The sequence below is a fragment of the Nannobrachium achirus genome (assembly GCF_963921795.1).
Source record: "Nannobrachium achirus genome assembly, chromosome: 20".
NCBI lineage: Eukaryota > Metazoa > Chordata > Actinopteri > Myctophiformes > Myctophidae > Nannobrachium > Nannobrachium achirus.
The window spans coordinates 29,209,139-29,219,636 of NC_137827.1; the positions used below are offsets into that span (position 1 = coordinate 29,209,139).

At 40.7% G+C, this 10,498-nt stretch overlaps 1 protein-coding gene across 1 annotated transcript in view; it reads right to left on the bottom strand.

The window, feature by feature from the left end:
* The window catches only part of spred1 (sprouty related EVH1 domain containing 1), a 77,174-nt gene extending 67,620 nt beyond the window's left edge, over window positions 1-9,554 (bottom strand). The window contains exon 1 of the mRNA XM_080750065.1: window positions 8,866-9,554. Within this exon, the coding sequence (XP_080606191.1) occupies window positions 8,866-8,897 (32 nt within the window). The 5' untranslated portion in view covers window positions 8,898-9,554. The remainder of the gene's footprint in view (window positions 1-8,865) is intronic.
* Window positions 9,555-10,498: the final 944 nt, after the last annotated feature.

The window sequence follows — 10,498 nt, forward strand, 5'->3', positions numbered from 1 at the left end:
CCCCCCCTTGTGACACCCCTGACCACCAAACCATGATGATGGACCATGGCTGTTAAGAGAAGCGGCTGTGAAACAAGTTGTAAAATATCACAGCCTGCCCTGTTGTTGAAAAAGGGACATCATCACAAAACTGGTGCCATCATCATCACCACCGCCACCAGGGGCGTCACAAGGGGGGTAAAAGTGGGACTGAGTTACTAGGGCCCAAGGTGGAGGGGCCTTCATTATTTTATACTTTAGCTATTGAAAAATAACAGATAAACAAGCCTGTAGATCTGCTATTTTTGAAAAGTCGTAAAAATGTGTGCAAATCTTTGAATATATGTATTTTTTAAGCGAACATTTGTAACTCAAATTTTGCTTCTGGGGGGGGGGGGGGGGGTCCCTGGAACTAAATATTTTGAGATGGGGTCCTTCACATGAAAAGGTTTGAGCACCACTGACATATTATTCTAAAATAAAATCAAGTTTTTTCAAAAAGTAGCAGATCTACAAGCTCGATCTACAAAATTGCAGATATACAAGATCACAGCGCGGCTGTGATCTTGTATATCTGCAATTTTTCAATAGTTAAAGCACAAAATAACGTGTAATAATGCATTCCCAGTCTAAATGGGTTAAACCCCCTCCCGCTATGAAGAACATTCATGGGGGGCCCGCAGTGAATCCTTGTAGCCAGGGCCCAGAATTTGGTGGGCCTAACCACCCTAACCACTTATACTAGCCCTAATACTTACTGAATTTCCCCCTTGGGATAATAAAGGTATCTATCTATCTATCTATCTACTTTGTCGAATAGTGAACATTGCCAATCTAAAAGCTTGCGGCGCAATGCAGTGAGAGCTTGTAGAAGTGCTATTTTTTTAAATGTTTAGAAAGATTTTGCCTATAACGACGTGCCCAAAATAAACTGCAGTGGCGCATCTTGAAAATCCATTATGTTTCACATTCAAATAAGCTTAGCCTACTACAGCGTATAGTGTAGCCCGTTCCAGCATCTGGAAGAACAACCCAAGCATTTCCGAGCAAATATTAATGTTTGATTCGAGGTCTAAAAATGGCAACCGAGTAGCACAAAATCAGATCAAAATGACTCAGCATACAAGCGTCTTTTTCTTTCCTATGGGCCTAATAGATTATGAGCTTTCCTGGTCAAAATCTGTGGATAAAAAAGAAAGAGTTCATTTCATAAGACAAAGTTGTGTTTGTTTAGATCTATGAAACTAGGGTCTAGACTAGAGGCCTATACACAGAGACAAATACACATGACAAATGTTCCCAGAGTAATAAACAAGAGCATGCACGGCACACGCACACGCACACACACACACACACACACACACACACACACACACACACACACACACACACACACACACAAACCCCTTCCTGTTTTCAAAGAGTTTGGAAACTCAATCAAAGACACAAGGTTTAGGATTTACATCTGTGGCCTTTTATGTCTGTGGCCTTGCAGGAAAGAACCATCTCAGCCCAGCTGCAGCCGAGCTCAGCTCACAACGAGACCCAGCCTCTATGCTCCCGCATGCAGCACAACTGAAAACAATATCCACAATTCACAAATGTACCGCTAAAAAGAACCTCTTTAGAGGCAACGAGATATGGTCTGTAGTCTGTACCGTAGAATAGTGGTTCTCAACCTTTTCAGGCCGCGACCCCCAAAAGAATCATATTTTAACTGGGACCCCCACCCTGAAGAGCACTAAGAGTTGAGGCATTACATTTTGTATTATAACACGGTTCTATTGTGAAAATAGCAGATCTACATGCTCACAATTACAGCCTCTAATATTTGACTATTTGGCCAATGTTTAATTTGTCATTTTAGAGGTATTAAAATGTCCTTAAATGGTCACTTTAGAAATGTGCAGATACCCTCTATACACTTAGGTTTGTTTACTGTTGAGTAAGAAAACAATGTTGCACATTAAGCTAATCATCTGGGGACCCCCCCACATTTTAAGTAGTTTCATTAATCATCAAAGAAAAATCTAAGAAATCCCATAAATTAGAAAACAAATGTTTAAGAAGTAGTGAAAATAGCCGATCTACAAGCGATACCTTGTGAGCTTGTATAGATCTGTTTTCACTAGTTTGGGTCCCGGGCAAACGTCTAATTTGGGGTCTTGAGCTAAAAGGTTTGGGAACCACTGCTTTAGAGGCAATGAGATGACCTATATATTTTTGTCCATGCCTTTCGTCCCTTGCCCTAAACTTCGCCTTTTTTTTACTATTTTTAAAAACATTTTAAATACTTCAAATAGCCAATCTACATCGACACGTTGTGAGCTTGTAGATCAGTTATTTGAACTATTTAAAAAAAGGCAAAGAAGTTTAGGGATGGGGGATAAGGCATGGACGCAAATAGGGCCCCTGGTCTGTAGAACACCAGAAGCCCTCCTCAATGAAGAAAATAAGAGAGAAGCCATGCTATCTGATTATGCTGGTGGTAGTGAGATATAGAGCAAAGAAATTAAGAGGGCCCAAATGGAGTTGTAAGGTTCCAAATTCCAGGGTTAAATGAACACTAAGGACTGTGTAGGCTGTAGGGCCTACACTAGCCGATACAATAAATCAGATAAATGGTTAGAAATATCCAAATACGCTGCTGACATTTACACCAGTTTATGTCTGCTCCTAAAATACTTGAAGAGGAAATGAAAATTACAAGAGGGAAGTGGCTCTGGTTTAAAATACACAGAATCCTGTCCCAGATCTGGCCATGGGAATGAAACAGTGCACCACGTTCATACACAGCCCTGTCCATTTTTGATCACTTGTAACAGTTACAGACTGTCCACATTCTTCTTTTTCCTTTTTTCATTGTCATTCATCATGCAAAGTTGCAAACAATACAGAGGTCTCGACCAGAAGAGAGAGATGCTGGATTGTGGTATCTGTACAACAAAGTAACTCTAGGATTATACAACTCATCAGCTTGATATTTTCATATTTCAATGTTTTAAATGCATAGCTATGGCAATGGAGGAATATCAGAGATGATATCTAATGTATGAAATGAGACACCTCAGTCTCCACAGGATCTATGGTTGGCCAACATGTGGATAAACATTTATTAAAATGGTGTAAAAGCACACACAGCCATAAAAACACTACCAGGTGCTAGACAAGTAAAGTCGAGACGCTGTGACACTAACTAGTGATAAAATACTCCCATGCAAAAGTATTAGCATAACCACCATGTCATGTTTCAGAGGCTGATTGAGCGCTTACACTCGAATCGTCACATGGTGATGCATGTCTGTGTGTGTGGGCTATGGAGCCCGATATAGAGAATCTCTGATGTCATATTGATCTGTCTTGCCCAAATATGGGGTTCCACATACACGCAAGACTGGCCTCCAAGTGGCCATAGCCAACCGCATTGGTATAGTTGGCTGAAATATGGAATGGGGACATACATGTACACATACGTATATTACATGCATGCATACATACATAATAGGGGTGTAACGATACATTTAATAGTGATACGATACGCATCACGATATTGGTTCATTCATGGCGATATAGGATACGATTCAATTCAATGATTTAAAATTGATAGTTACTATTTAGCAAAGAAATTAAATCTGTGTGGAACATGCCAATAGTGCAGGTTTTTTAAGGGAAAATATTATTATGGATATAAATAACTAAACACTGTGATTCTCTAGGAAATACATGCATGGACATTATATTTCAACACATAATTATGGTCAAACCCGCACCTTGACATGAACACAGAGACACACACATTTATCGATAGACCAAGAGTAGCTATATGGAATGGAGAAGTAATAAGACCCCTCTTTTTCATTTTTCTTCTTAAAATTGCTAAATACAAAGGCACAAGTACAGTGATGTTACTAGGTTTTCAATGTAATGGGTCCCAGAAAGGTTTTATGAGTCCTCAATACAATGTTTTCGAGCGCTGTGAGCTTGTAGATCGGCTATTTTCAAAATGTTTGCCTATTTCTTATATTTATTTTACAATTTGGCTAATGTTTGAACTTAGAACTACTAAAACTACTAAAACATGTGCCCCTAATGAATTCGGGCGAGCAAAATGGCGTCGGACGTCGGTGGAATCAAAACATTGACGTTTCTATCGCCTGTTTAAGACTTTCTACGTGGATTTTATTTGTGTTAACGTAGGGTAAAGTAGGATGCTTTCACCCATGAACAATGGTGGTGTCTGTGGAATTTTAAAATGTTTTTCTTTTACCGCGACCGGTAAATTATTTTAACATGGACTCCAATGGAGGCACATCCCCGGGACCCCAGGACCATGACATGAATGAGTCCCTGGGCGACTTGAATGAGTTTTTGATGCGGGATGTGCACGTAATGACATCACTGCAAGTACTTATAGGATGCTTCCAATCCATACAATCGAGTATTTGCATTGCAAAACGATTTGATACCGGTTATTTGTAAAATGATATGATACGATACAAAGCCAAACGGTACAATATTTTGCTGTTTTGCTGTGCATATCGAAATAGTAGATCGTTGCAAATTAAAATCTATTTTTCAATTCAGTTACTATATCGTTACACCCCTAATACATAAATACATGCATGCACACACGCACACACACACACACACACACACACACACACACACATACATACATACATTCTTACTACAACTTCGATGACAGTAATTCCAATATGGTCTGTGTTGGCCATTACAGTCAGAAGCAAGACTCCCCCCCATAAAAAAAAAAATACAGAAGCAAAACCTAAGATATGTTCACCTCAGAAGGCTTTGACACAAGAAACCATATGCCTCTAGACTAGGCTGTGCCCAACTAGTTCATGGTGGTCACATTCAACAACTGGCAATAACCGCAAATAATATGTCCATATAAAAAGGCCCAGGAAACGCTTTAGCCCAACATCAGGGTTATAGGACATGGGCAATTATTTGCACTGTAAAGCACTAGTCTTAACAGCTGAAGTAGCTGTCTCCCTTTGTTGTTTCAGGCCAGGATGGGGGTTGATTGGGAGGAGGAATGTGTTTGAGGAAGCTTGGCGGCAGGAATGGGGAGTGCAAAACAGCCCTCAGGTGATAAGATCGCGACACCCACATTGGCAGACAAAACGCTGAGCTGTCAAATCAATCACACAGATAGGAAGAGGGCACAGAGACAGGAATCACCGAGGGATCACCTGACTGGCAACCGACAATACTAGAGTGCTGCAGGAATCTAAAACAACGGTTTCATCCGCCAAAAATAACATACCAATTGCAACACTATGCATTGTATACATTTGTATGAATTGGGTTTAAAGCTGAAATGAAATCCATAACTTATTTGAACAACTAAAATTTTATTTTAACAATTCTGTAAGACAGAGTACAGTGAATATAGGTAACTAGGCCCAAAGCTTGTGAATCCAATCGCTCCCCTGACCCCTGCTCAAGCAAGGATTCCCTTTTGTATGAGTGGTAGAAATTAGGTTTCCCACAAAGGTGACCTGGGTTCAGATCCCAGGTGTAGTGGTAGAAATACAATGTAGAAATTCAAAGAATTAAAAATGTACTTCAGTATAAGTACAAAATATTGGCATCAAAATGTACTTAAAGTACCAAAAGTAAGTATTCATTATGCAGAATGTCCCATTTCAGTTTTTCAAATGTATGAAAGACTGTCATTTCATACATTTCACAAAGATCTACAAGCTCGAAATGTGTCGCATCGTGAAGCAATGTGAGCTTGTATATCAGCTATCTTCAAATGGCCGAAATGTATACAGGGCTGAAAGGGTTAATCGTAATAATAATCTACAAATAAACTAGTAGCTAAGGTTTTCAAATAAATGTAGTGGCGTAAAAGTACAATATTTGGATCCAACATGTAGTGGAGTAGAAGTAAAAGTACTGGAAATTGGAAATACTCAAGTAAGGTACAAATAGGTAGGCAGTACAGTACTTAAGTAAATGTTAGTTACTTTCCACCACTGTTTAGGTGTTACTGTACAATTAGCCTTCTCTGCCAGGAGAGGACATAAAACAGCTTTAAAGTAGGAACATGGAAGGCAACCTTTATCAAGAAAAAACATGAGGTTTTATTTAATTATTAATAAGGTCTGCCTCTATTATAAACGCAATTGATGTGCAAATACAAAACTAGGAACTGGGAAATTACTGTATAGGCCAATCTGACGGTATAGTTACTGGACAAAATATTATAGACTTTCAAAGGAGGTAAATTAGGTACTTTTGGAAGACCAAAAATACCCTTGTCCAACAGACAAGACTACAGAGGTAAATACCAATAGTAAAAAACAAACAAAAAAACGTGATGTTCAGGGGAGAGGCCGGGGCTTGTGCATATCCTCAATAAATCTCACACACACACACACACACACACACACACACACACACACACACACACACACACACACACACACACACACACACACACACACACACACACTCAATCTTCTTTCTGCCTAATCATGGTGCTTGGCTGCTAAACTACCATTAGGCCTTAACTCCCACCACACTCTTCACACCAGCAACACAACCCAGAGCAGACGCAAACCAAACTTTGACAAGGCTCCGTACGTCGTCTATTCATTTGAACCCTGTGTGAACACAGGCTCGCAGGAGGTCGGGCTATATGTTCTCAGGGAAGGGTGTGCTGTGTGCACACCAACTCGGTTTACCACCTAACCTTACCACCAGAACATCAATCAATCTCCACAAATTACACCTGTCCAGGAAAACAGAATGTTGAATCATTAGGCATTGTGTTTTCTTCAATTAAATAAGGGGTGAGAGACAATGTCAATAACAGCCCGTAAAGCCAAATAAAGAACCTGAGAAATTGCATAACATAAGGGAAGATTAGACATTTGAATACAGGCAAATCTCATTCAGGCATGGAACAACTCAATCTGTGTCACAATAGGCTACAAGGGAAAGGGCTGTAATAAATTCTTGAACATTACAAAATCAATAACATTCTAAAAAAAACAACAACAGTCACGTTGTACCTGCAGCGGGCTTATATGTGATATCTCTAGCTTGAAGAGTTAAAATGGCATCCTTCCTCATACAAACCATGAAAATATCTCTCTTCACTTAGGCTACTGAGTGGCTTTTTCATCAAGTGCAGCGCATTAGATTCAGTTAAAACAAATGGAAATGCTTAGTATTCCATTCACTCCGATTCTATGAATCACACCACCATCATCACAGATAGGTGGTGGTGAGAGCATAGAACTGCTGCTTGGACCATAACGTTAGCCATCTTAGCTGCTGTCATTGTGTAATCTTTAACAGATGCACCATATAGGCTGGGTCTGAAAGCCTCTATGGCATATAAAACAACTGGTGTCTAGTTCAAGGACAAAGTGTCCCTGCATTAAATCAATCCACCTTATGAGCACCAGATAAATGGACCGGAGGAGGGTGGTGGGGGTGGGGGGAACATGGCTGTTTCGCACATGAAACCATGACAATGTGAGTCTACAGAAACACTTCCTCCAGTGTCAAGAGCACACAACGACATCTCTGAGAAAGTAAGGACACATATTCGATTAAATGACACGGATTGTTGCACTTTATGAAAGATAAACGGCCGCAGGGCTCGTCCCTTGTACTATATTTACCCGATTCCAACAGTAAATGCAGGAAACATGATCATTGTGTGATCGTGCAGTGCAATGCGAAACACTGTACAGTGCTGTGAATGGGCAGGCAGGTACTTTATGAATGGAAGGGATCACGTGACCGCAGCACCTCCCGAGCAGATATTTCTCACTGACAGTCAACAAGCAACGCTGCACACAGGGATCAGCCCACTAAAACAATGCGAATTTGCCACTAAATATCGACGAAACGTTCACAAAACGACACATCCATTGATCGCCGTCACTTAGTCGTTGCCTTTCGCGCGGAGATCCGAGAGATTTGCACGTCAACCGTGCCGTTTTTAACGTTTTTTTTATGAATGGAGATTGTGATATGCAAATGAGTGTGATTGAGAAAAAAAAATGGCATCTTCAGCTTTTGGACGCTGACATTGCAGCGTTCTCTTTGATGGCACGTTTTCCTTTAATAAAGATAACTGTTTAATAGCAGCGTGATTTCAATGATTCGTATGTCAACGATGATAGATCAGTAGCCCATCGTGGAATATAAATATACATTGCCGACTGATCTAAACTGCCTAAATAGCTCTATTTGAACATCATGTACTGAGCTGATGTTAGGATAATATAACGACTAAAGTAGATTATTTCGTGTAGCTATCGTTGTCTTCGCGAATTGGTAATTACATGTAATACCATTATCGGGGATTCTGTGTACAGTAGCTACACCAATAACGGGGGGAAATGCACGTTTATTCGGCTAAACGTGTACAGCCAACCAACGATATATTTTTGAATGGAATGGACGATTGTTGATGCCCATTGACATATAAGTGTAGACATGAAATAAAGGGAGAAACGGCCGGGGGAATGCGCTGCGATCAGCGTGGGCCTATATGGCATTGTATGCGTAATAACGCCGTTTTAAAATGTAAACGTCAAAACATAGAAACACATAATAGCCTGTCAAACAGTCCGAACAATAACAGAGGGCAGATCGACTCATATGGCCATCATCAGTGTTATTATTGGCAATGAAAACCAAACTGTATGCTTTGGTTTGGTCCAAGTACATCATATATTATATATGTATGGAGCAATACACAATGTATAAGATGTGTATAAGATGCAAGGACGTGTAGAGGATCACCTCTAGAACACTGAGATACCTGATATCACTGCAGCGCTGTAACAATGTAACAAAAATGTAACAAAAATAATAAAGAGTACTACTCACTCGTTGTTTGGATTTGTCGAATCTTCGCTCATTTTTTCTCACGGGGATCCAAATCCTAGCAATAGCATCGACGACGCAGTGACGGCAGGGTAATACACCACAAATATCACCATTTTCTTTCACATTAAAAACAAATCACCCCTAGAGTTGGATAGAAAAAAAAAGTTAACGTTTTTTTTTTTTTTTTTACAATGGAGCGCTCCTCTCGAAACCAAGTAGCCTTTTTAGCCTAGCTCTGCTCTGCTGCCTGCTGGAACTAAATTACGAGGAGGAATGACAACCGATGATTCATTTTTATCTTCTCTGGAAGTAAAATCCGACCACGACAAATTGCCCGTCTGCATCGTCCTCTTCAGCAACGCATATCCCATATATTCAAAAAGAAAAAAACGTGTACGGATCCTTTGGAAAATGTACAAATCGTACGCGACGTTTGGCAGGTTATTTATGGCTGGTCTGGTCGAGCATCCATTCGCCAACTTCAGGTCCAGGACAACACTTGAAAAAGCAGCGTTCTTTGCTCCGTTCAACGCGTCCGAGGGATCTTGCGGTAGGAGCTCCGAAGCTGTGGTGGCGGTGGGTGGCGGTAGGGGAATGTTCTCGTGATTTTTTCAATGTTGTTACGGAGACGCGGAGTCAAGAAAATGTTGTAGATACGAAAAATTCCCAGAGAAAGTTGGTGGACATCTGCTTTAATCGAACTCCATTTTCAACTCGGGGGCAACGAAACATCGGAAAACTGGGCGGATGTGTCGACCCTCGCCAAGAGAAAACGAGATCCTTCCGCGAGGAGGTAGCAAAAAAAACATAGCCGCGATTACATCGAAATCGTTTCTACGCTTACACGCTTTGTTGCGTCCACGCCGACCGTCGCACGTTGTTCGTTATTATATGCGACTCCGGAACGACGCATTGCAAATGAAAACGGGACGTTCACTTTTAAAGTTGACCCAAAGTAGTCCCCACACACTTCCCAAAAGAAGTTTCCCTTCAATCACGCATTGATACACAGCAGAGGGAAGCGTCTGTGTGATAGCACGCACACTGGAGAGAAGGATCCAGACACAGTGAATGTGTCTGTGTGTCGTACACGCACGCACGCACGCGCGCGCGCGCACACACACACACACACACACACACACACACACACACACACACGACCATTAAGAAATTCTGTTGTTTGCTTTCATTAAGCATTCACTAGGCCACTGGTTCCCAAACAGTGGGTCGGGACCCATTTGTTGGTCGCGGACACATTTTTGTGGGTCCCTTATTTTTATTTTTTGTTTCCTACGTTTTGTTTTTTAAATTAGGCTATTATTATTTCAAAGCATTTTCAAAAAACATTCCCAAAAAAGCTAAGATTTCCACGAATTAAAGAAATACAATCTAATTTCAGTATTAAATAAAAGAAAATCTAAGAAATTCCATGAATTGGCCAACAAATGTCTAAGTAAGAAGTAGTGAAAATAGCCTGTTGTCTCTTTTGGGTCTGGAGGTGAAAAGTTTGGGAACCACTCACTCACTGCACTAGACCAACTGTTTCTGCATGGTGCTGGTCTCTGAAACGGTGGGGAAATGTTTTAAATGCAACAACCCACACTGGTGCAGCACGTGGGAATTACATCAGATT